The sequence below is a fragment of the Lutjanus erythropterus genome, chromosome 12, assembly GCF_056507025.1.
Source record: "Lutjanus erythropterus isolate fLutEry1 chromosome 12, fLutEry1.hap2, whole genome shotgun sequence".
NCBI classification, from domain to species: Eukaryota; Metazoa; Chordata; class Actinopteri; order Lutjaniformes; family Lutjanidae; genus Lutjanus; species Lutjanus erythropterus.
Window position 1 is genome coordinate 23,487,863 of NC_139328.1, and position 27,923 is coordinate 23,515,785.

The 27,923-nt window shown below is 37.3% G+C and overlaps 1 protein-coding gene across 1 annotated transcript; it reads right to left on the reverse strand.

The window, feature by feature from the left end:
- pip4p1a (phosphatidylinositol-4,5-bisphosphate 4-phosphatase 1a) lies at nt 1–27,923 on the reverse strand. Its single transcript, XM_084732114.1, has 7 exons — nt 27,698–27,923; nt 25,683–25,876; nt 18,379–18,485; nt 14,286–14,391; nt 9,439–9,491; nt 7,742–7,832; nt 1–3,210 (listed from the first exon to the last, which is right to left on the reverse strand). The coding sequence occupies exons 1-7, from the start codon at nt 27,813–27,815 to the stop codon at nt 3,067–3,069; spliced, it is 813 nt and encodes a 270-aa protein (XP_084588240.1). The 5' UTR covers nt 27,816–27,923; the 3' UTR covers nt 1–3,066.

Below are 27,923 nucleotides of genomic sequence, written 5' to 3' on the forward strand. Positions count from 1 at the left end.
TTTTTGTACATCATCATGTCTTTATTTGTGTGTAAACAAACTCTGAAAAGAGCATCAGCCAGGTTCTTGATATTGGCATTAACATGATTGATTTCTTTTGCAGTCATGGATAAAACATGATCACTCCACTGCTAAGAAGGCCTTATTAAACAAGTCATGTCATCTTAAATTTTGTCCCACAATCTTTTTTTTTTTCCAAACTTGATTCCACCAAAGTTTTGCACTGACCATAACTTGAAACTGGAAAATCATTGTATCGATTTCAAAAAAAGGAAAAAACAATTGCCCTTGGTCCAGTCTTGGAAAAGGTGAAATAATATCACTCCTTAACAGACTTTTCTGACAATAAATAAGATTTTAGGACTTGATGAATGACTTATTTGTTAAAGGAGCCTTTTTTTCAGCGTGTATAATAAATAACATGACACCATATGAACTGTCCGCGACCTCAGTTCAGTCTATCAAGGTAACTTCATCTCATCTTTACTTGGTGTATGCAGTGTTTCTCACTACTGTATAAGGTGCTGGGTGTGTGTGTGTGTTTGTGTTTGTGTGCGAGAGAAAAAGAGATGTCATTGCTTGGGAATGTGATGTTTTGTTGGTGTGTGAGTATGTTGATGTGTTTAAGATTTGGACACGACCGGGTGTCCAGAGGCTTATTAGGTTAGTAGTTCATCAAATCATTAAATATGTAACAGGTGAAGAGTTGCAAAAATAACCTTCTTAAAAACAACAAGTAAAACATCCGCAGCGATCACAGCAGTAGTGTTAAGCTCGGAGTGCAACATAATTCGCTTAGTCACTTCCATTGTACATAAACGACAAATATATTTACAATCAGAACAAAAATTACATAATTCATAAAACAAAAGTAATGTTACCACATTCAGAACCACAGAAGAGTCATTGTGGGACCTACACTGAGTGAGAATGTATAGTGTAGTGTTTGTTTGTGTTACTGACCTATTCTGACACATGAAGCTTTGTGTAGTAGGCAGAGCTTTCCTCCTTTACAAATATTCCACTGGCCTTAAGGTGAATGGTCCAGACTGCAACCATCGGTAAGGAAAGCTCAGGACCAGCCCCCGTCTTCAAAGACAAAAACTGGACATATTTTCACTGCGAATGGCCCCAAATGAAATCAAAATGCTGGAAGGTAGTTTGCCATTGTTCTTGTTTTTTTTCCCTTATGGGCACCAGAAAACCTTGTGTCTGTGCAGGACAGCAGAGAGAAATGTATTTTTAAAAGTCTGTCAACAGCTTTCATTACTTTTGTAGCTTCTAACTGAATCTCTGTGGCTTCGAGTTAAGTTTCTCTCCTGCGTCGCTGTTTATACGTTGAAGGTTATCAGCTTTATTTTACTGTTTCATGTTCACTTCCAGCTGTATAGTTACTGCTCGTGAAAACCCCACACTTCCTGATTTTACTGCTTCATAAATGCCTTTAGGTAACAAAATAATGGGGGATTTTTATTGTGAAGAATCAGGATCAGGAGCAGGAGCTTTAAAAATCTGAAACATTGTGTTTTTTTTAGGCTTACTGTTGTTTGCTTTCACAGAACCTGAACCTCAGTTAGCAAAACACAGACGGGCCTCAAAAATTCAGGTCTTAGTCTTACTCTCCTGAGACAAACATGGTGCAGTTTGTATGAAGGAAAACTAATTCCAAAACACACCTCTTACTCACACGTTTTTGGGGGATATAAGGAGGCAGATATTGATGCTGTAACAGCAAATGGGTCTGGTTGTTTTTTCTTTAATATTTTTGGTCTGTTTCAGGAGGCAGACCAAAGCAAAATCAACTGAGGTCAAAGCAAAGAGACGAATGCAATAATGTAAACCTGTCTGTTGAAAATGGGAGGGTGGATAAAGCCTCATTTAGCCATTTATGATATATCAACTGGAGACGGAAGTTGGCATAGAGGTATAATGGGAAAATATATAATAAAAATATAAAACGATTTAAAAAGTGGCTATAGTTTGGATGTAAGAAAAAGAAAGCTGTAGAAGTTGCTACACTCTTATGGGAGCAGAATAAAACATCCATACTTTTAATGCAAAGCGGCATGCATGTCACTTTTTCTCCACTAAGAACAACAGTATGGAGAAAATCTGTTTGCAGGTCTGTCTTTGAAGAGGGAGGCTGGGATGCCTTTGACAAACTGGTTTCTGAGCTGTTGAAACTCTGAAAGAGCATCCTCCTTTTGTTGTGTGCCGGTATGCATTCATGTAGCTGTGTATGTATGCACGTGTGCATGTGTTCGAGTTTGTGTGTGTGTGTGTGTGTGTTGAATCCTTCTATCACACATCCTTTTAAGGCTTTCAAGCTGCTTTGGATCAAAGTCAGTCCCAGGGGATAATTCAGCATAAACATTGAGTTCAGAAACATCATAGCCTACCTTCACGTACTGCTGAATCCAATTTTTCAGACATTTCAACACCTACTTGATCTTTTGATTCACAAAAGGAGGCCGATGTCCCTCCAGCCAATCACCTTCTACTGGCATCGCTTCGTTAGCTTCATCTGACTTCATCGCCGCTTTTTACAAAATAATTTCTCAGTTTTAAAAAATGTTAAATGCTAAACCTAATGTCAAATTAGGATTGGAGGAGGGAGTGACCCCCAAAACGAAAACGAGGGCAATATTCACATCTAAGATTTAACCTTAAGCCCTCATCTTTAGAGGTTGCTGGAGTGCAACAGATGTGCCACAGACTGAATCCAAAATTTATAAACAGCGCAGGGGGAAAGAGAAGAAGAGAAATTGTTATAATGTTAAAATGAACCCCACACTGGCCACGAGATTAGAACAGATAAACAGTACATTAGGCTATACGCGTCATCATAATTACCGATAGATATATAGCAGTCGCAGCCACCGCCATCCAGTTTTAGAAACACATTTGACTAAAAGGGAAGGAACAGGAGGAGGAGGATTTCTTTCTGGAGTTGGATTTAAATAAATATTCTGTTTTTGTGTGTTTTTCTTTTTCTTTAAAGCCATCTTTCCTCCTGCCTGGTGGGTTGGGTGGGAAGAAGAAGGTGCGGCAGAGTGGGAGGGGGCTCTATGTGAAGTTCTGGAGAGGCTGGCTGACCCTCATGCAGGCCCAGTAGAAGGCCCGAGCCAGGGTGACGAGAACCAGGAGCAGCAGCACAGCCCATGAGGCGTAGATCCCCTGGTAGGTCTGAGCCTTCACCCACGTCCCAGCCTGAAGAGAGACAGAGGGAAGTTTCAGAAAATCAGATGTTGCTGAAAAGGTTTTTTAAGGGAATTAAAAGCACATTGCGAGTGTCTGATGATGATTAGAACGAGCGAGCTCGAGTCCAATCAGGCTGAATGGAAAGAAACAGTGAATTAAAGCTACAATTAGACTTGAAAATGTGCTGTGCATTCATTACGTTACCCATTTATGCAGTTGCAATCTGTGCAAAATTTCAGCTAAATATCAAAAGTTTTTATAGTTAAAGGGATAGTTCTGATCATTTGAAGTGGGGCTGTATGAGCTACATATCGACAGGCGGTGTAATACCTACAGGAGATGCTTTGGAGTGCATCAGTCAACATGAAGGTGAGTAGATAATGACTGAATTTTCATTTTTGGGTGAACTAACCCTTTAAAGCTACTAAAAGGAACTATTATATTGATTTTAGACCAGTAGTGTCTCCACTGTAATAACCACATTATAACGTCAAAAATAAAAATAAATCTAAATAAAAATCTCCTGCTTCTTTTTAACTGATGAACATACTAAACACTGTAACTTTGTGAAAGCAGATGAAGTGAATCTGTGTTTACATTTTTCCAGCCAGAGAATCCAACCTGGTTTTATTAAGAATAGCTGCATAGAAACAGACTTCTTGCTGATGGTCTTGCTTTCTTCTGCAGGTCATTTAGGAGCAACACTATGAAATTGTGACTTCTCATTACCAGTTAAAAACACCTTGCAGTAGCTTTAAAAATGGCTCTGGTATTTTTTTAATGATGTGATGTAACAGATGATTCCATTCTGTAATGGCTCTGTAAATTACAGTAGATTTTAGGAGATATTCAGATGGTTATGTCTGTTGCTGATGGACACCCCTTGGTCAGAAAAGTACAGGGGCTTCTTGACATTTAAGACGGTCCTGAAAAAGATCAGAAGACTGCATTGTAGTCTTTTCTGTATAGTAGGCCATTAAAGATTGCTGTGCATTTGATTAATACTGAACATTAGAATTTAACAGGGGAACTAATCTGGTGGCTTTTTTTTAACAGATCTTTCTTAGCTGCAGATGTACCTCATACAACCCCACTTCAATTAATTCAAACTATCCCTTTAAAATATGAACCAGTCTGGTTTTTATAACAGCATTACATTTTTCTTAGCAAATACAGACTCTCTTGTGAGCGATTTTCATACAAAACAGACTGAAACCTTCAGTGCCCTTTATATATCCACAGTCCTTGATTAATCCACCTGCGCCAGACTGATGCTGAATTTTACTGAATGAAATGCACAAATTTTCATGGAAGAGCACATATTCAGTACTTAAGAGTGACTGAGGGGTAAGAGAGAAAATAGCTTTCCCATCAAGTATTAAGTGTGCAGCTGCTCAGAAGAAAATTATTTAATGAAGATGGCAAAAGTGACTTTGAGAGAACCCACAGGGATTTTCTGAGAATATGGAAATATGAATTCTTGTTTCAAAGTCACAACAGCAGAGCAAAGCTAATATGGGTATAACAAGTCAAAAGGAAATTATGAGACTTGATTCAGGAAGCATTCTTTCATCATATATATTGTTAGACTGCTCTTATGAATGTCATAAATTAGACTTCCAGATAAGGTGTTGTGTATGTTAAACTATATTCTAACCGAAAGCGAGAATCCAACTATTGTGTTGCATGGCATAATCTCTGTCCCTAAAATATGCACCTCTGTCACGTAATCAAACCACGTACTCAGGATGAGAAATTAAGATCAGCCACCTGCCAAATTCTGCTAAAATATTAAAGTGGCTGGTAGATTTCAGACACAAAATAATGATGATGAATGGTAAATTAGAACATTTACCTGTCAGTGGCTGATGAATGTTTATATTTTAAAAAGTTATTTTCCCACTGTGCACATACCTATCAGCTTTGAGCTCCAGATCAGACTACAGACGTGAATAAGTACTTGCTATCTTCCTACATTTGGAAATCATTTTTAATTCACTTTCAAATTCAGGACCACACATTAAAACATACAAACATATCCTGTCACCTACACTTCCCACACCTCTCCCACATCTTCTCTTTATCCACCACCACATGCAGCTCACATAACCTACATGTATTTCATGGCTTCAGAAAGTAATGGTGAATAAAGTAAATGTGGCAATAAAATCATAAAAACAAGAAATAACAACAGCATGACACATAACGCATAATAAAGCAGAGTACAGTAGGGGTAGACAAGTAACAGTGTCCAAAATTAGCACATTTATACAGTTTCTGAAATACAGATGAACTTGCTAAAAAATAGGCGATTGACCCTTGTCTTTGTCTTTTATCTTATGTGCGCTGGAAAGCTGGGACTGAATTCATATTTGTTCAGGAGAGCAGAGAGAAAGGAGTTTTTGTGTCTGGGTTCAGCTCAACACTTCTGTAGCTTCTTACTGAATCTCTGTGGTTTGATCTCTATTTGTACTTTCAGGTATCTGCTTTATTTTACAGTTTCATGTTCACTTTCAGCTGGATAAGAGCGCCAAGTTACTCCTGATAAAAACAAAAAGGGGTGAAAATAGCATGTCCACCTGGTGTCAAGTTTACAATGCTGCCAATCAAAGGTGGATCCAATAAATACCCATGAGTACTGCAGAGCCATTTGACCCAGAAGTGAATGCCATCTATATCCTTTCCCACTACAGACAAAAGCCAGTTGTTTGTGGGTGTTAGTTTTTTGTCCAGTGTAAAAGGGGCTTAATATTGCACAAAAATATAACATAATTCTATTTTACACAGGTCTCCACCATTTATCAAGTTTGAGTTTTAAATGTAAGTAATCGTTTCCATAAAGCACAAATCCCGTAGTTTTCATAACCATATCGCATGAGTAGGAGTTTCTGCATCTAGCCAGTGAAAAGTAATACACTAAGTTTGTACTTTATAAAGAGAAAATGTTGAGAAATTCATGTTGTGATATTTCTTCACTGAAAATGACATACAATATAGCCCGCAGAAAGTAGGTTGCTATTAGTGATGGTATGGTACAGATACCTCATTTTATATTCATAAAATCGACCATTTTGCAGCATTTTCAACACAAGCAATAGGAACAAATTAAAACAGGGCAGCTAACAAAAATTCAGCACAAAATAGCACTTCATTGCTCATGGCCAGTTAGGACATTGACATAGAAAATGATGCATTTATGATGCAGTTATGACACTTCTCCTAACATCCTCATAACATTCATTCTCCTAACCATGAGGTGATCAAAAGAAGTTCATGTGGGCTGGAAAATATCAAATATGCTTCAAAGAAACATACCTCAGCTTTAATGAATTTCTTCCCTCTTCTATAAATGATAATTTAAGTTTTAATGATTGGAGCTGCTCTCAGGGACCTTAACATTTTAACTGGCATCTCTCAGCTCATGCTGCTGAGGTGGAAACACACCACAGCTCCACAACGTTACAGCTGTTATGGGGATGAATCTCCTTAACTACCCACAACTCTTAACTACCTTCAAGCGCTGTGAAACCGCTGCCTCCTTATTCCTAATTAAATGCAGCCTGGAAATGAAGTTTGATCTGGGTTGTTGCCAGTAACATTTATTGATGTAATGTAGAGATTAACCTGTCAAATCCTGTGCTCTTGTGCCATTCTTCTAATTAAAACAACCGGTTTTTATTAAACCTGCTCCCATGCTGTTACATTTATTGCCACTACACTGGCATTATGTAATGCTGTCAATACAACATATTTATTGTCTGCACACAGCTTCTCCATGCTGGCAGTCAGGCACATACGCATCCTGTGTTCAGTGTGTCTATACTGCCCGGCGCCATTTCATGCTCATCTTGCACCCTCTGCTGTTTATAAAGCAGAATGTATCAACTACCCTGTTCTCTCTGTGTATCCATGTTTATATTTAAGCATCCAGCGCCCCTTTTACTTTCTACTTCATGTATATAAAATAATGATCTAGAAGCCAGAGATTAGTCTGCTCATGCACTCGTACATGAACCATTTAAATACGAGCAACAACTAAAAATATAAAAATATAAAATGCATTGTAACCCTTCCATGGTTACATGCACATACAATATCAGAGAATAACAGAAGCTCAAAACTAGCCATGAATTATATAATCTGTTCTGCTATTGAGTGGGTGTTGAAGCTGGTGTTGCAATCTGAACACTGCTTACAGTTAAAAGTAGGTTTGTGCTATATCTCACTGACAAATAGAGGCCTGTCACAGAGTGTCTGGAGAGCAGCAGCTGCGAGGTGAACACCCTCCATGTTAAACAAGCAACAACAAAAAGAGAGATTGGAATTGTTCTGCTTTTTCCTACCAGCTTTGGTTTGTCTGGAACTGTTAAGACTTGACATTATAAACTAAAAAGAGAGGACAGATTTAGAGAAGTTGAGACAATAGTTTAACAACGTTTCTGTCATTTTCAGACAATAAAAATAGTTAATTCCAACCAGCCAGCTATTGATAATGTCTTATTAATACTGGAAAGGTCTCCATCTGGTGGCGTCCACTCACCATCAACCCGGCGGTGGAGATGCTGAATAGCAAGCAGAGTAGAAAACACCACAAGCTTCGCCTCCGGGGATACCTCTGACCAATGGAGGAGCTGAAGGACCAACAGTGGAGAAAAATAATTATAAAATGAAATTAATTACAACACAATGATATGATCTCGTGTTTTTCTTTCACAGCAGGAATTAGGACTTGTCATAGTAGGATTACTGATCATATTAATCTATTCTGTGACACAATACCAGGCCCCAGAAACTGAAGCAGCTACATGGAATTCAGCCATTCCCTATATTGGCAACTGGATCAATATATCAATTTAACATTCAATGATACAATAATACTGATGAAAAGTGAAAACATCAATCTATATCGTCAACTTTGAGACACACCTTTATTTTGAAAATCACATGGCATGCCTGCATCATGTCAATGTCTGGAAGAGTTCAGTCATATAACTTGGTTGCTTTTGGGAGTTGACATAAATGCGACTGAACAAATATATCATATCATGGTGAAACGTATGATTTACAGCCCAATCACAGAAAATCAGAATTGTTAGATCGGTCATTAAAAAAAAAAAAAAAAAATCAGAATTGGCCAAGAAAATTACAATCTGTATATCTGTAGTTTGTATATTTTGGGGATGTATACACTCTTGCTGAAAGTGCTAGGCTGAGATGATACATGAACGATGGTGGTGATTTGGACTGGGTATTATTTAAAAAACTACAATATCAGTACCCTTAAAGTGGTAAGGATAGCACTGTACTTCTTTCAATTCCTTTTTGAAGTTTCTTATTTATGAAGAACATTTGTGGTGATTGGCGGCAAACAAAACCATAAAAATACTCTTTTTTCTAGATCTGAGCACAAAAAGGACTGGTTGAAAGTATCACTTCACTGGAGAAGTGTTGATGCTACTTGGTACTGGGTTATTTCAAGTACTGATAGCCAGCCCTAGTGATGATAGAGCTGCAGAAATTCAACTGTAAGCAGCACCTGTCCAGGTTCAATCCAACTTCTGGAGTCTGATGACTAAAGCTGTTTATAAAGACTGTCACGGCACACCTGTGTATTGCATAAAACATAACTGACACAGCTCTTTGCAACACCTTGGGAGGTAAAATACTGCTGAGGATAAAAGCAAGGCAACCTGATGCTTTGTGTGAGAGATTCGAGAAACGTGCCTCTAAGGGCAGCAAACACAAACAAACTGCAGTATCAAACTGTAACATCACAGATTTTCCATACTTGAAATAATAATAGGAGAATCTACAGAATTGATACAGCAGATCACATCTGATTATACCAGCTATTTCCTGTCCCTAAAGTCCCATAACTTTGCTCACCGAGTTAAGAAGCTTATGCAGATAGATCATATAGGAAATATGGTTTGCAGCAAATTTCAAGGAAAATCCTGAGGAACTAAATCTTGCGGATCAGAAAACCCATGATATTATGAGACGAATGTAAACATAGTGAGGAAACTCTGTTGCAGCACTTGTTAGAGACAAAGTTGCACAAATTGGTTTGATTCACAAAGTGTGTGTCCTGTCCTTAAGAAAGACCATGAGGCCGCTCACTCACTCTTTCTATTTTTTACTCAGTAAAAGCTTCAGCTGGATGCCTGAAGATGTAAATCTACACTGTAAATGTACAGTGAGAATCAGATGATGGATGAATTGCTTATAGCTACTTACACTTTCCTGCAGTGTGGGCACCTGGCCAGCGTCCGGTCTGTGAACTCTGTCCACTGGAATTAAAGAGAAAGACATGTGACTTTCAGCTTCAGCTGAAATCCAACGTGTTTTTGTCAAATTATTAGCGGTGGTGATGACAAAACTTCTAAGCAGCGGTATTATATTACATGTATTTAAGATGGACCTCCATTCTAACATAAAATACCAGTTATTTTGCAGCTGATTACACCTGGCTATGGATTCATAATCAGAAATGTGTTACTTTCTATCAAAAGGCAATGTAAAATAGTGTAAAATAGATTGTTTAAAAAAAAAAAAATAAAGCTGTGCAGGAAATAGAAAAGTGAAAATACATGAAAGGTGTTAAAGGTGCAAAGTCCTCGACTGCATTTGGAATTAGAGATTTATTTGATGTGTTTGTCCCGGCCACAAGGTTTTTATTTTAGTGACCTGATCGGAGGCGTTGGAATGACTAATGGAAGTGTGAAGGGCCCAGTATGATGAGGGTTGTTGCCATCTAACTGACTGGAGTGTCAAGATCAAACCTGCGCATTGCAGTAAAACAGCTGACTAATACATTACCCGTCTTTAAAATCTGTAAAATGCTAGAGAAAAAAGTAAAACCTGCCAAAGAAACTTTCACTGACTTAACGGTGATGACTTCAAACTAGGGCTACTTCAGCAATTATTTTCAATGTTGATTAATTTGTATTTATATTTGTAATATTTTCTCAATAAATCAAGTAGTTTGGTCTACAAAATGCCAGAAAAAGTTGAAAAATGTTGATGAGTGTTTGCCAAAGCTCAAAATGATAACCTCAGATGTCTTGTTTGTTGTTTGTCAGCAACCTAAACAGGTTCAGTTTGCCATCACAGAGCTTTTCTTCCTTCAGAAATTACTTAAAATGATTAATCGATTATGAAAATAGCTTATGTTTAGTTGATAACTAACTTTTCCCCCCTCACCAATGCAATATTAAACTTTCAATTATATAAAATGGAGAAAAGCAACACTCCTCACACTTGAAACTTTGGAGGCAGCAAGTATTGAATGAATTACCTTCACACATTTTCTGTCGATTGACAAATCAATTACATGGAAATTCTACTCAGCACTCAGCTGCACTGATCACTGATCACTGTTTCTCAAAGCCCAAAATGACAACCTCAAATGTCTTGTTTTGTCCACAATGCAAAGATATTCAGTTTACTCAGAGAGGAGTAAAGAAATCAGAAAATATTCACCTTTAAGAAGCTTTTTTTTTTTTTTTTTTTTTTTTACTTTTTTCCATTATTGTTTCTATTTCCATTTGCCTGATTAATCAAGTGGGACAGAAACACACCTGCCCAAAGTCAAGTTTTACTGTCAATTGTTTTACTTGATAGCAGTTATCAAATAACAACAAAGACTTCAGATTATTGTTGTGCTTAATCTGGGGCTGCAATGTTCAAGCGAAAAATGTCCATCTCAGTTTCTTATAGTCCATGGTGATGTCTTTAAATATTTTGGTTTGTCAGTCTAAAATCCAAAGATATTTGGTTTAATATAATAAACTGAGAAAAACAGGAAACATCCATTTCTGAGAGGCTGGAAACAGCAATTTCTGCAATATTTTCATGAGAAGTTACTTTAATCATTAATCAGTTATCAAAATAGTTTAAGTCTTTCGACACTTCAACACTAACATTTGCTGGTTTCAGCTTCTCAAATTTGAGGAGTGCAGGACTCAACAATAAAGACTGCCCGCTTGCCTGGCACAAGTAAAATGCCATGCCAGGCATGTAAATCTAGCATCTCACTTATCCAACATTATCTACTGCTGATTCATTTTCTTTTGATTGACCAATTGATTAGATGGCAATTGTGCTCAGCACTAAATGCAAATCTGCACTGATGGGGCTACTACTTTGACTGCAAGTAAGTTTCTTATGGAGGCAACGTACAACTTAATGATGAATTCCTTGTCAAATTACAGATGGTCTTTAAATTGAACTGTGGATTTAAACACGCCTGCTGCTGCATTAATGGATTGATGACATATTTTAAGCAATTTAAGACAACCAATCACAGTTCTCTTGCCAAACAGCCGCAGCATGCCAGCCAAAAAATGAGGACGAAAAATCATCTTCTTTCAGGGTGTTGACATTTATTCCCTCCCTAACACTGGGTTGTGATACATTTGTAAACCCTGCAGAGCAGAATGCATTGTGCATGCTGTACATTATTCTTGTTCTGAAAAAACATTCTGTATGGGAGGCACAGAGAACATTATCACCAGATCTGCGACAAAAGGATCACTGCGACGCCACCCAGGGCAGAGATTTGTATTTTCAATCAGCGGCCCTGTCTTTAAGCAGGTAGGAAAGGTCCGACTGAATGCTAAACACCCCGAACCATCCATCTAACCTCTTTTATAACTCTATTCTTCTCTTTCTCCGACTCTGCCGTGCTCGTCTCTTCCACCATATATCCAAAATATCTTTAGCTGTCCCACACATTGTTAAGGAGCAGTAAGTTAAAATTTCACTTCCCCTTTAGCACAAAATGGTCCAAATATATCAGCAGAGAGTTGATAGGGTTATTGATCCACACCGGTAACTCAACATTTACTTGGCCTGGCGCTATGATGTTTGGGCTTTTCAATAATTCACTTTTCTGGCTGTGCTACACTAAGTTTCACAAACACACCTCACAGGCCTTCTGAAACTGTCACAAGATATTTCTGCTACAAAATGATGATAAAAGATTAGCTCGAAAGCCAAAAACAAAAACGCCCAAACAGTTTTATTATTCAGTCGTTTTGCAGAGTAATGCATCACCGCTTCATAAACATTTTTATTGGATCTTGGCTCTCAACAGTGAAGGTGATCTTATTGGTTATGTCTTTCTCAGGGAGCGTGGAGAGGTGGGGACCTGTGCCAGACACATAATAAATAAATGATTACTGATTTTGTAATTCCTGGTGATTATCACAGAGCTTGATAAGGGCAATCAATTAATGGATTTTTAAATAAAACCTACAATTGCCACCAATGTGAGGGTCAAATTATTATTTTTTAAATCTGCTCTGAAAATCATAGCAGTCTTTCGGCCTGATTGTATTGTATTTCTTTTGTTTTGGAGATGAAACAGAATGACAATTTTATATCATAACTATAGAGAGCAAAATTTTCATTATCATCATGGTTTTGTTAAAATGCACAGAAAATGTTCAAATAGTACTGATAGATACACAGAAATCATCTGAGCAAGTTTCATATTGAAAACCTCCCTTGATTTTAAACGGCACATTGTTGTTTACAATGTTTTCAAACAAATGACCATTACATGCTCCAACTTTATAAGCGCAACTTTAACTTCATAATTAAATTTTTAAGACCTGTCAAAGTCATATTCAAGACATTTTAAGGACCTGCAAAAAACCTGCATCTGGCAGACTGTTGCAGACTTTGGTTGATGGTGGACAGATTTTCAAAATGCAGTAATCATTTAATGATAATGGTAATACTAACCATCAGGAATTTTATCATGGTTTATTGTGCGTCTAATATGCAATAAGCCAACTTCGACGAGTCTAACCCTCTTTAGCCACACCATTCTTGAGACAACCAGTGCGCAAAGCTTCATCTGTGCTGGCTGGGATCAGGACTAAAACCAAAAGACATTTTTCTTTTTTTAATAGTCCCATAATGTTATCCCTACCATTCACAGTCATCATCTTTCTCAGCTCAGCTGCCTGTTCTAACAGTAAAGACTGACCTCTGGTGTCCATGCTGTGCACTACAATACATCCCCTCAATACACCATCTCTGGATCAGTTTAATGGAAAGGGGAGAGTATTTATGACAGCATTGAAAATTACACCTTCAGAATTTCTAAATACAGTTATACTGCATACTCTGGCAAACAGTAAAACCTTGATACTGAGAGCTTAGTAATCTTTTCTGTATTTTAGCAATATATCTTAAAACCTTTGATAGGAATCCCATGACATTTAGTAGACATATACAGTAGGTTAAAGCTGGAGTAGGTATTTCATTTTTGGCATCGTTGAACAGAAGTTCCACAGTAACCTTTATGAATAATATAATTCAAGGGGTCTAAGAAAAAACTAGACTTCTGCTCTTCTTCTTGGCTCTGTTTTCAGGCCTGAGAAAATCTAGCTCGTGACTGGAGACTTTGGCCAGTTTACAGTCTACAGTTTAGTAAGTAATTGATCATTCATTCCCAGCACTTTGGGGGAAAAGGGTATTTGACAACACAAAGTTCCTCCAGAAACATTTAGCGCACCCTTAAGAGAAAATTAATGTTTTAAAAAAAAAAAAAGGTCAGAGGTCTAGGAAATGAAACATTTAATGAGGCCCTGTGTGTAAAACCAGCTGTAATTGATATATTATGGCCTCTAAATATACCCCAGTTAGAAAGTGTATGTTTATACTCAAACACATACCTGCATACACAAGAAGTAAGATATAAGAAGTACTATAGTAGAATAAGAATAAGTAGAATAAGAAGTACTATCATTTTAGATTCTGAGAACATAAAAGTCAACAGTTGCATGGAACAATGAGTTTTATCATCAATTCTGAAACTACTTTGATCTACAACCCTGATTTCTCAAAGGTTGGGACATTGAGCGAAATTGAAATAAAAACTGAATACAATGATTTGCAAATCTTTTTCAACCTTGGCCAGCTCCATTGGCTGAATGAAGACTATGAGATGCAAATGAAAGCCCCAAAAGCAAAGAAGTAGACCTTTCAAGATCAGATTATTTTGTTATATGTACTGCGACAGGTCAAGAATTTCCATAATGGAATTTTAAGGAGCAGAGAGAGTGTTTTACCAGGAAGGTGTTGCTGCAGTGTCCACAAGAGACTCGGGCTCCAGCTGGCTGGGGGTCAGGACTGGCTGGACCAGGATGAACTGGACCCAAATTAATTATCCTCTTACTAGAAAGAGACAGAAACACAAAGTAAACATTCACAACACAAATGTCTCAAGATATTATCCAGTGTTCGGTGCAAGCTAATAAATCACTGCCTGATGATGTGAGCAACTATCTCATTCTGATGGTGTGGACAGGCTGATGGCTTCACAGTCCACTTATTACCACTGACTGTGCTCTTCTTCAACTATCTTCCTCAGAGAACTAAAGTAGCTCAGAATCAGTGATCAAACAGCAGCACAGAGAGATGTGTCTAGTTTATTCTGCATGTCTGGTTTGAATGCAAAACAGTGACACTGGAGTAAAAAGTCAGTAGGGTGATTTCATGTAGGAAAAATATGCAACCTTTTGGCATCATTTTAACTAAACAGGTAACCTTCGTATAACTAATAAAACAAAAAAGTGAACAGTTTCATACAGAATCCCACAAGTCACCTATGAAGGTACAAGTTTGTTGTTTTTCTGCCAACAAATGTTAGCATCTGTGATTCAAAATCCACCATCCAGAGACAATATTTTTAAGGAAAGTTAAAACTGAAACCTGTTATACGAATAAGACTCCTGCTTTGTTCCTGAGGAATGATATGTCAAAGCAAATTACTGGTTAAAGGGTAACTTGTGGAATATTTATATAATTTATTTATAACGTTCAGGCAAACCTGAATTAGCCTCCAGTCTTTCCTTATGATCTGACGCATGAATTATGTGTTTCAGATCTTTATGACAAGAGATTTTGTGATGTACAGTTTAAAATTAAACACATTTACACATTTAGCAGCAGAGAAATAACCAAAAAAGAAAAAAAGATGGCTAAAAATGTTGCTCTTGCACATTTTATGCCTCAGGCATAAACAAGGAATCTTATCTGTCTTACCAATTACACTAGGCTGTAGCAGCCTGATGTTCAGATGAGCTGCCAAAGCCATAAATTTTCACTGACTGACATCAGCCTTGTGATTTTTATACAGCACATTGGTGTCTGTTTGGCCTATTAAATGTTGTTTTTTTTTAAGTCGCTTTTTGTTGAGCTAATTTTCTGACAGAAACTTTACTTTCTCAAACTGTGTTTGAACTTTCAGCAACCTAGTAATGTTTTCTTGATGCACCGGACACAAGAGACATTTACTATAATTCATGGGAGAGGCTAGTGAGCTCATTCTGCTGTCTGATATTATAATATGAATGAATCTGCTATGTGTGGATTTGGTTAGTAGCTCCTCTGCAGGAAAATACATAATTAAAGCAGCTCAGTGTTTCCCCCAGGATTTTTTTTTCCAGCAGCAGTGCTGAAATGCGTTGAGTTTTATTTTGCACCGGCCTGCCACAAGATACTTTGCTCATCTGCTGATATGAGAAGGGCTTTAGACACATTTTGTGCACAGTTGTAGACATCAAATTACGTTTAATAAAGTGCTTTAAGAGACCCACCCAGACAGCCTATGTCCTGTGGCTCATTTTGCTCCTCCTCCTCCTCCTCCTCCTCCTCCTCTTCTCGTTCCATATTTTCCTGCCTTACCTGTGCTACCTGTCATTTTGTTTAATAATGAAATACATTAATGTTTGAAACTTACAATAATGAAATTAAATAACTCCTGCTTTTTTTTTTTAAACAGGGATTACATTTTGAAAAAATGTATGTGTGTGTGCTATGTAGTCTATGCCAGATTGGTCGACAATTACATTCAAATATTAATTCTAATAAATGAGTTAATATATGTTTGAATTTCTGTTAGCTGTTTAATGAACATGTATTGAAAAAAAATATTGAGAATTATGTTCATGTCATAGCACTCACACCAAAAACGAATCATTAGGCTTACATTAATTTTTAATGGAAAGCTAATCGTCGGTGCAGGATTGAAAAGGAGTTTCATATTCTCTGAATGAGTACAACGTTCATGAACCAATGACCAGATCAGATTATTACAAACAGGAGAAGTCATGCTTGGAGGAAACTCATGGAGATATTCAATGTGAAATTTGACAGCGATTTGATGTAATGTAATGGCAAAGTCATTGCTGAACAGTGTGAGTGAGTTAGCATTGAGTGGATTTGAGCATTTTTGGATAATTAGTGGTCTTTAAGATACCTGCACTGGGTTGCACCAGCTATGTGCAAGTTCTTTACTAAGTTGGGGCATAAAGTCAACATAAAAGGCTCAGTAACTACTTGTTAGTTTGTATCTAAATCAGCTACTAAAATTGTTTGCAACACGAATACTTAAGGCACAACTAATTTGGACCTAACGTCATAACTAACCTGTTGATTCCACTGGGCACGGCACATCTGCACCATTCTCCACACAGCTGCAGGCCCCACCAACAGCATTTCAGAAGCAGAGCATCGTGGTGGCCTGATTATGTTGACTTGCTAAAATTTTGTTGATTTGGTCTTTCCTTGTTTTTTAGGCTTCTACCATGGATAAGTAGGCTATATAGTTTCTTTTTTGTCTGTTTTTATGATCGCAAGACTGCACAGGGTCTTTTATTTTAAAAATTGACCAGATTTTCTATGGTGTTTCTGTGTCTGACCTCCTGCCCACTCAATCTGCCCTGTGCAGATTGACGAGACATCCATCAAAAATAGACCTGGTGCGGATTTGTTGCTGCTGGAATCAGAAGTATTGTGTAGAATGGCCACGATCAGATCCAGAGGACATGGCGCAGCAGTGCCTGGTGGAATCAAGCCATAAGGCAAGTGGCCAATCAACAATCAAAGATAGAGTTCCATCATCATGTTGACCATTTTAGCTTTTTGGCTGGGATGAACCATTTGGCATCCTAGCCCATTGCAGTAAACAAGGTTGATACTACTACATCATACCAATAAATTAAGTCTCTACTGGATTACTGTGTTGCAAAATGGCAGCAATTAATGAAAAAAAAAATATGCTGTGTGGCAGAAAAACTGCTGTTTTACCATTAGTAAGCATAATTTTGTAATATTTTAAGATTTAAACCTACCTTAGGGGTATGTGTAACTACTTAGTGTTTATGTAGAGTTAACTTGGAACTCATCTCCATGGTGCAGCCACTTTTATTTTAGTAATCCATAAATCTCACCCTAGTAATCATTTAGGTTTTAACTAGGGTAAGATTAAACTGAACTACTGATCCTTTTAATATGTGTTAAAATTCACACTTTGTAATGTGAATTTTGAAAAGTGCTCTATAAATAAAGATTATTATTATTATTATTATTATTAAATATCTCTAATAATGCAGTTAGTTAAATAACAGAGGGGACCCCCTTTCATAAAGAGGAGTGGTCGACCTTTGGACTGTTCCATCTTGACTCCATGTCTTTGCTGAACTTCACTGTAATAACTTAGATATCAGAGCCTTGGTTGCTACCAGCAGCCCTTTCCAATTACCAATAACCCATAAGAAACCGCAAAACTGTGGCAGTGTCTGAGAGTGTTCAATTTATAATCCTCACTTGTCCCCGACTCTGGCTGCTTAAAGTAGAGATAGCAAGTTTACTGCATTTGGGGAGATTTTTATATAGCAGGGGAGATTTTTATATAGCAGCAGCACTAATCATTTAGCAGCTCTGTGCTGCTGCTGCTGCTGCTGCTGCATATAGTGGAAACACTGCAGCTACATGTAACATGAATTTTGTGATGTTTTTTTTTTTAGTTAGATTGAAAGTGAAACCCTCAACATAATCCTCATTCCTGAATAAAACCTGTCCCGACACAACCCTTACTGTATATGACCCATACAGGCACGTCTTTTAAATATGGACAATAGTGCTGAGGTGAAACACATGATGTGGCTGTTCTAATGAGGCTGTTATTTCCTCATCCAGCTCGCTGAGCACTGCATGTAAACTGTGCTGGGAGCACAGCCTTAATTGAGGGACTGCTGCTCCCACTGCACCTTGTTTCCTCTGCTTCACTTCTCTCTCACATAGACACACTGTGAACTTGCAATCTTACAATAGTGAGCATACACACACACACACACACACAGAGAAAGAATTTCGCACCAATATGGTCGGGGACAGGCGATCCTCTGGGAGGTGACTTTGCAGATGAGCAGACAGTTGCAGGGGCAGCGAACGTACTTCTTCCCTGCTGGGGCATTCTTAATGGGCTGCAGAGGGAGACAGAGACACGCAGGAGGAAGAGATAAGAAGACAGTAGAACAACGCATTAGAATAGGAGTAGATAACAAGCCAATTATTCTTGATGGACGAGAATTAACCAAAACTACGTGAGGGAGAGAGGTATTCTAGGAGACAGCCTACTGAAAGGGCTGCACTGCAGTTGTAGGCAGAGAACCAAAATACTGTTGGTGCTTTATTGTCTCTAACAGATCAGGAGCTGAGTCTTGTGGTCGACATGACAAATCAGAAATAAATAGGTGATTTGAACTAAACCAAGCATCAAGTCCTCACTGTTTGCAGAAAGTACATATATATTGCAAGGGGAAAAGAGACTAAAGGCCTTGTAGAGGCCTTCGAAACAACAGGTTTATCTAGCACTGCTTCAGACTTAAATATCATTATAGAGGGAGATACAGCTAAAGTCTTCAAAATTGTTTAGGCCCCAGAATTGGATAGGATTCAAAGTTAAAATTATCATGCAATAACATGTTTATTTATTTTATAAAAGTCTTCAAAGTTCAACAAATAATACTTGAATTTTAAATCTAAAACAGTTAATAGTTAATGTCCTAATCTAACAATCTGTAACTCTTAATAGATACATATATGTGTGTATCTATGAGCATTTACATTGACAGAACCCATACTGACACCAATCAAACATATGTCACCCACATGGCACCCATTAACGTTGGAAACTAGTTCTCTTCTTATTTTATTTTGCCTTTATTTAACCAGGCATATCATCAAGAACTAGAAATTCTTATTTACAATACATGACAGTTGTGTCAAGGTGGTCAGTCAGAGATGGTAAGATGAAACAACTGGCTGCTACTGCAACAAATTAAGTTGATGAAAAACAACAAACACCTGTAAGGAAATATACAGTAATAAGGAGTATCTTAAATATGGCTTATATATGGCCTATTCTGTGTTGACATGATGCAAACACTTTTAATGCATGTCTAATGTATTTCTAATACATTTCCCTTGTGTCATTCCTTCACATAACTAGTATTAGTGTATTAGTGTGGAGAAAATGGGTTATGTCAAATAATTCCAAGGGACATACATAAGAGGGTCCCCAGCATATTTTCTATCTTGTCCAGGGTCCTTGGCTGAGAAAAAAACACTGAGATCCTCTGAACCTCTTTAAAACAAAAACCCACCCAATTTTCCTACTTAAAAAGAGACCCATTACAATTGTGTTAAAACTACTCTGAGAACCAACTAACCGAAGACTTGTCAAATTAAAGGCTCTAAAATAAAAATTTAAAAGATTTGGTTGACTTTAAAATTAGTCAAACCATGATCAGAACATCAGTATGATCTGAGAGGTATTTTTATGTTAAAAAAAAAAAAAAACATTTGTGAGGACCATCGCCAAATTAGACTGCAAATATGGCATTTGTTTACTGTAACATTAAACAAATGCTTAAAAGTAAGGCACTGACCAATTATGAAAACAGGATGACAGAAGGACAGAGGATAGGAACTTACAGGATGCAAGTTAGCTTTTGTTTTTGTATTGTTTTGTCTTTATTTTAATTGTTTTTTGTGTCTGTTTTATTGTTGTTTGATCTTACCTTGTTAAATATGATGTGTTGTTAAAGGGGTAGGCGTTACAAGCTGTAGCTTCAGCCTACATCTTTTTTTCAGACTGCAGATTGAATTTCTAAATTATGTTGTCTTATTTTATTGTGCTGCTCTCAAGTGTGGTATTTTAGTATCCGCCAATTTTTTAAGAACTTATATGTGTTTACACATAGAAATTTGTAGATGTATACATCTGAACTAATTTCTATTTGCAGACTGAAATGAATTCTAAACTTAGTTGCACTTTCTAGGCTCCTACTGTATATCTGAAGACCTTTGTTGCTGTACTTAGAATTCACATCATATACACGATACTTCTACAAAACTGATTTGACTTATGCCACAATCATTTAATTGTTATCTTATAAAAGCCATAATGTATGAGTGTGTTATAACAACCAGGCAGGTATATGTCTTGTTGGTACAACCCACTTTCTATCATCTCTCTCGGTCACATAATACTACAGGCCAGAATTGGTTGTCAAGGACATTGTTTGAGCTCACTCAGTGAATGGAAACTTTAATCTGTGTTTCACACAAGTACAGCGATAGGAATCACACACACACCTTCCTCTGGGCTTAATAGAACATCCTGCTGTCTGTCCTGCTGATGGTTCTCTCCACTGCATCATTAAACTCTGACTAACCAGATCAGACTGAGCCCTGCGAGTTTCCTCCTCCATTATCAATTTCACTTACAACAGCTGTGGGAGTCAAAGTTTGTATCCGCACTGCAGGGAGGGAGGTAATGATAGGGAGTAAAAACTAATATTACAAGCAATCATTACACAGCGGATTGCCTATTTTCAGTCACCTTTAATCATCAACATTGTCATTTACTGTAGAGATGTGTCAGCATTAACATTTATATTAATTTGGTGCAGTCCAATACAACAATCCTGCAATAAATACTGCCGTCAGGAAGGTTATAATGTTCAGTTTTTGCTCAGGTTGTTTCAGAGAAATGTTGATTTAACCGTGTGGTCATTTTGGAGACCACGGTTTGTGTTGCTATTGAACTGCTGTGCATTATAATGACGAGTTTCTATGATTATTTTATTATCTATTATTTAGGCCATTGTTGTAACTAAATCTATTAACTCAACCATAGATTCTCAAATAGTGGTACAGTGGTACTTATGCTCCCTCTAGTGGTACACTGAGGAATCCCAGAAGACTTAAAAAAATAAAAATAAATTAATTTAAAAACACTGATTTTAGGAAATGTTCATTTTCAGTCCAGGTGTTCTGATGAATATGTTTGGTATCTTGATGTGCTGGTTGCTTCATGAACCCACCACAATACAGGAGTGGATAGATATAGTAAATGACATTTATGTTCTGGAAAAGATTACTTTTTCCTTCCATCTTAAGTAGGACTGCAATAATTATTTTCATACTTTATTAAATGTGAATATTTTCTCCTTTCTTCACTCTATCTTTGGGTTGTGGACAAAACAAGACAACATTAAGATGTCACAAGAGGACATGATCTTAGGCTTCGGGAAATGGTTATTGACATTTTTCACCATTTTCTGACATTTTCTAGGCAGAACAACTATTAATCAAGAAAATATGGGACTGAATAATCAACTGCAATCAGAGAATTGTGCCTTTTTTATTTAAGAAATTACTCAAACTGATTAATCAATTATCAAAATAGTTAACAATTAATTAATTAATATTAAATCGTTGCAGATTTGGTCTTAGGAAAAATGTCTTCATTAAATACTATATCAAATAGGTCAAATATATAAACAGATTTTGTGGTGGTACTGAATAACTGACCATGTTACATTGTTTTGAGTAAACCTCAAATAGTCTTAAAAAAAAAAAGAAAAAAAAAATCTAACTTAAACTCTGAGACACAGGGTGGGAAATTAACCTTGTAAAATGTGAACATCTACTAGCTCTTGGCAGATAAATGTTCAAATTCACCAGCCACTGCATAGTAAATCATTATTTTGTGTCTGAGATCTACTAGCCGCTTTCATATTTTACCAACATTGACCTGCTGTTAATTCCCCTTCCTGGAGACAGGTGAAATGCCATTTAAAATAGGTTTTGTCTTTCCTGTAATATATTTGTTTTAGTATCAGCCTGCTATGTGGTCACGTTCATGCACATAGCACATGCATAGCTCATCCATGATTAGATGATTATTGTAAACTATATTACAAGGTCAATATGTTGCTTCACAAGTTCAGTATGGGTTCTGTCAATGTAAAGCTTTTTTTGATCCTTCTGCACACCTGTGCATATAGCTCATCTTCGGTGCAGCTACAGGAAAAGTAGTTATACAGAGGCTCACTGTGGCTTACAATGATGCAGTGAGGTTGCTGCTTCAGGTTCCCAGATGGCCGAATGCCAGCCAACTGTTTGTTCTCTGGTGTTCCCACCTGTGAGGCACTTCAAGACATGTGATGTACAATTTCATGTGTCACTTTGATGAGTCAGAAAACAGCGCCATAGAGACTTAAACCAAAAGCCCTTGGAAGAGCTGCTCATATAGGCCCAGAAAACACTGATAAAATAGCCTACATAGGGTCTGTTAAAATTAAAAGATGAATTTCTGTGCTTTTATTTTGTTAAACATAACAACCGAGGCTCAACAATAAAGCTTTCCCACTGCAAGTAAAATGCAAAGTGGTAAAAAATGCTGTTTTCAGTCTCTTGAAGATGGAAAACAATTTGTAAAGGGGCAAGTAATACTGACTTCAGGCAAGTAGTTTCCTTACTCACATACTACAACCAGACAAGTGAAAGAACCTGAACACAGTGCTGGTACAAAAAAAAGTTACTGAACACTGTCTGGTCTTGCTGCAAGCCACATTTCAGAGAGGACAATAAAGACTGAACTGAACAGAGGTTTTGACTGAGCACTTAGATCATTTTTTAAAAAGCTTTAGTACTTTCAATACTATAATTAACTGTTTTAAACACATAACATTGAGTATTAAAGTATCAATACTTCTGACAACCTTACTATGGACCCTATTATGAGTCTGAATTTAAGTTTGAATTTAATTTTCTTTATTACTAAAGCTAATAGAAGGAACTTTTATATTTTGTTGAGTTTGGAGACCCCTGTGAACAGAAACGGCAGCTTTTCCACTGCAATAACCACAAAATCTGATTTGAAAACAAATGAAAAAAATAAAAATCTCTTCCTGCGTCTTTTTAACCGACTAACAAATTACTCACTGTAACTTTGCCGTGGAAAATGCAAACACCGGCTTGTTTCATCTTTCAAGGACAATCTGACCCAGTGGCAGGCATTAAGAACAACTATATAGAAATAGCCAATGTTCTCGCCGATGGTCTGGTCAACGTACGTTGATCATATAGAGGTGCCAGTAGTAAACTGAGATAATTTCATAACCAATTAAGAACTCCTTGTAGTAGCCTGAACTAAGTTTTGCAACTTTGTATCTGACATGTCTGTTTATAATAATTGCCTCTGCGATCTCAGTCTATCCCGTGTTGCTGCTCTGCTTATAACCATTAACTGCAATAGACAGTGTTTGACACGGAAATCTGTGGCAGTGAAACAACAATTTATATTGTTTACTTCCAACTACTTATATCAAATATCATCCCACCTCAACTGTCCAATTACATCTGAGTTAGAAAAAATTATTTTGTCAGAATTCGCCTAATTTATTAGCCTAATTAACAAAGGGAGACAGACCCAAAGAAGTTAACACAACTAAAGACCCTGTTGATCAAACCTACCAAATAATAATTGTTGTCCCACACATATTACAGTTACATATTTTCCCTCCTGTCCACACTCCTGCACAAATCTTTGGATCTGAGCCAATACAGGTTTTAAGATATCTATATGATGCAAACACCATCTGTAATGCCAATGATTCATCTTGCACATCTAGACTAAATTTAGCCTAAATGTAACCTCATCTGTATGTTATATCAGGATGCAGCTAGCAGTCTATATTCATGTAGCCTGGACATATTTCTCTACTCATGCATATGCTTCCTCCATCTGTAAATTGCTCATATTGCCAATTGGTACATCTGGACATATTTTCTCTTCCATCTGCACACCGATCTGCATAACTAGTGATGCACACTCATGGAGCCACCGACAGTGATAGTTGTTAAAAATTATATGCTGCTTTATTTCTCTCTCCAATTGTCCAAATAATTTAGATACTTTTCTCTGTGGGACTTTTTTCCTCAAAGAAATTATTTAAACTTGATAAGTAAATTTGCCTTCACATGTTTTCAATCTTTCGTGAATCAATAATGTAGAAGTGCAACATTTGATTATTTGTTGTTGTGTCTTGTCACACCTGAGCAATTACAGTACATTATTTAGTTACAGTCTAAACTAAATACCTTCTCAAATCAGTCCATGTCAGAAATTTTTTAGAAGAAGACATTTCTGATTAGGAAGAAGCAGTACGTCGTATGAATGTACAGGCAACTTATTTACAATATTTGACTGGTGATGCTAAATTATTATTCAATTTAATGGCATGGTTAAATAAAGTCCAATTTATTCTGACCACTGGCATTAATAAACACTTACATGTGCTTTTAGTCTATTTGTCTAATTGATGGACCCACAATGAGCATGCAAAAAGATATGTTTAGTGCTGCATCATGACAAGACTGTGCTGGAATTCCTAAAATCAACAAGGCAAAATGGATAAGAACATGGGTGAGGAGCGACAGTTTAGCTTCGACTTCTACAAGTGTTAAATATTTGTATCATATATATTTGGAAGAGGACTTGTATCATCTTTACAGTCTCAAGTTTCAATTTGATTGTTTGGTGCCAATTTAAGTTTAAATGCCATCGCACTCACCTGACCAAACCAACCAGATTAAATATATAAACACTTTATGTTTTGATGTTTAATGAACTAAATTACAGCAGTTAGGAGGCTGTGTGTCCCTTGCTATGAAAAGTAAAAATTTATACAGACTGCCCATCATTATAATCAAATTCACTGATGTTCTCATGATGTTTAAATATTATTGACTGTACATTTAAAGAGTTGGTTCACACAGGAACTACTTTCTACCAAAGACGGCCAAAAATGTTTTAATGGGGATTATAGGGACTATTAGTGGCCTCACTGTAAGCTCTGTGGATTAGTAATGAGGATAATAATTTTGTAAATAGATGCTGTTGGATTTTTTTTTTTTTTTTTTGCTTTTAGCAGCACTGTATTGAGGCAGAAACCAAAGAGACACATATCTATTATCTGGCATTTTGAAATGATCTGCATCAGCCGATGCCAGGTCTCACAAAGCCGATAAAGAAATTCAGTGTGGCTGCAACAACTTTGAAAAAACAACTAAATTACAAATATTAAGACTGATATTGCAATTTGCGATATTCTCAGGAATAATCATTTTTAGAGCAACAGTTTTTAACTTAATTTTTTTTAACTTAAAATGGACAGACATTGACTTTCTGAAAATTGAAAGTTGCAGTGGGCCATATTATGTTATTATATATTTTCCATGTCTGTGAAGCAACCCCCACACAATTTATTTTAACCAACGGTCTGTGTGTGCTACATGTGGCTGCACAGATTCCTCCAGAAACCTACCGTAGCTTCATTGCAAACCCCGCACTTCACCACGTGTTGGTGGATCTTTCCCTCCACAGAGATCAGGCTCTGACACACCCTGCAGCTGATAACAGGGGCGCTGCCACTCTCCGGGGAGGTGAGAGGAGAGTAGGGCGGAGGGTCCTCCCCTAGGAGCACTGAAGGCTGAGTGGGGCTAGGGAACGGAGGGAAGTCTGCACAGGGAGGGAGACAAGGAAGGGAAAGAATGATAAATACAAAAGTAATACGAACAGTGGCAAATGAATGGATTGTTGAGGGAACAACACAGTCACAAGAGCTGCGCAATGGACTGAGAAAAAGAGCCTCAATTCTCATGACAAGAAGCCCATTAAGTTACGATTAACAAGATAATAAGATTTGGTCTCGAGTTCAACTGAAAGGAGCTTTAGAAGAAAAACACTCCTGGAATGTGGAGCGGGTTAGTTACAACAAATAAGAGTGTTAGTATGTGTAAGAGACATGAAGAAATGAGAGAAATAATGATTAAGTAAATGGGACAGTTTCATCTATCGGATGCAGCATACAGCACTATAAGGTAGTAAAAAGTATCAATACTTCAATATCACGTTTAAAACAATACTAATGTTCAATAGTATCGAAGAACGTCAGTTCTAAGGCTCCAAGTAACAAATACGTTCATTGTTGATTCATTTGTTGATTAGTTTCTTATTTAATTAATTAGCTATTTGATCCATAAAAAAAAAAACAAGGTCCAAGGTTACATCCTTAAATGTCTTGTTTTGTCCACATCCCAAAGATATTCAGTTTATTATCATAGAGGACTAAAGAAACCATGACATTTTTTTATATTTAAGAAGCAAGAATCTGAGAACTTTAATGTTTCTGTCCTTTAATTGCATCTGAATTTATAAAAATTCAACTTTTAAAAAGTTATATACAAGTAAAGGACAGTGTGCAAGAGTTGTTGCTTCTCTTGCCCATGGATTTTCCTTCTACATGCTTGTCTAGAAGCATAAGACTTTACTTTGACTTTTATTTCTTAAAATGTCTCAAACCGGTTAATTGATTATCCAAATAGTTGGCGATAAATTTAGTGGGTGACAAGTAATCAATTAATTGGAGCAGCTATGATCAGTTCAGTCTTTATTTTTTATTTTCTTTATCTTTTTATCTGTAATCTGGCTTGCAGCCTGGTAAAAAAACAGACAGTGTTCAGTTATTTTTTCTGTAATACCACCATGTGCAGGGTATACATTTTAAAAAAGAAAAAAGTAAAGTGTAAAGCTAATTCTTCTTTTTGCCATGGTATCGAAATAAGTATCAAGTATTTTTTTTATATTAGTGTATAACTCTGGTATAGTGACAACCCTACAGTACTACCTGCTGTACATTTCTATCGAACAGGGTGAATGACAGTGTTTAACACAATAAGGAGCCATATCTCATGCTTTTTCCAATACTGGATTTAGACACGGTCCCGTCTTACGTGAGCTGCCATTGGCTGCAGTCTCTCTTGCAGCATCCCTCAGCAACCTCCATACTGGCTGTCTCATGTGTCAATCATATCAGGTGTTCCTCAGATGCTAGCTAGCTCAATGGTACAGTTATCTAGCTTGTGAGTGCAGTGCGCAACATTCAGTTGTTGAAATGCATGCAACAATATGTATTAGGAAGCATGAATAAAACGTTTCTCAGTGATAATACCAGTGAGCTGCAGACCTGAGGCTTTGCCGATAGTTTGCCGGTGCTAAGAAGGGCTAGCTAGCCGGCTAACTGAACGGTTGCTAGGTTAGCTAGTTGGCAAATTCCCTCAGCCTCAGTCCCACGTCGTGATTGTTTAACTACACAGTTTATCCCCAGGACATGTTAATAAAAGAAATACTCATTATATCCTGCACAGACACGGTCACGACAGGCTGTTTCTTTGTCACTGTCACCGCTGAGCTAGCAGGCTGAGCAGAATGCTCAGTCAGAGGAGGCTAACGTAAGCTAGGCTAGCTGAAGGTGGAGGAGAGAGCTCCATGGATACTCACTCTGTGGTTTGTTGGGCACACAGTAAGGTGCTGCACCGGGAGACACCCCGCCGTTACCGCTGCCGAGAGCACCATCTCCCAGATCTGATAGTAACGGGGACCTCTCGCCGTCCGCCATACCGAGAGCGAGGCGTGGAAGGGGGGAGAGTGGGAGCGTGAATGCAGACTGATACGGTGTTGTATTGTTGTGTCGGAAATGCAGGCGTCACATGATCACACCACCACC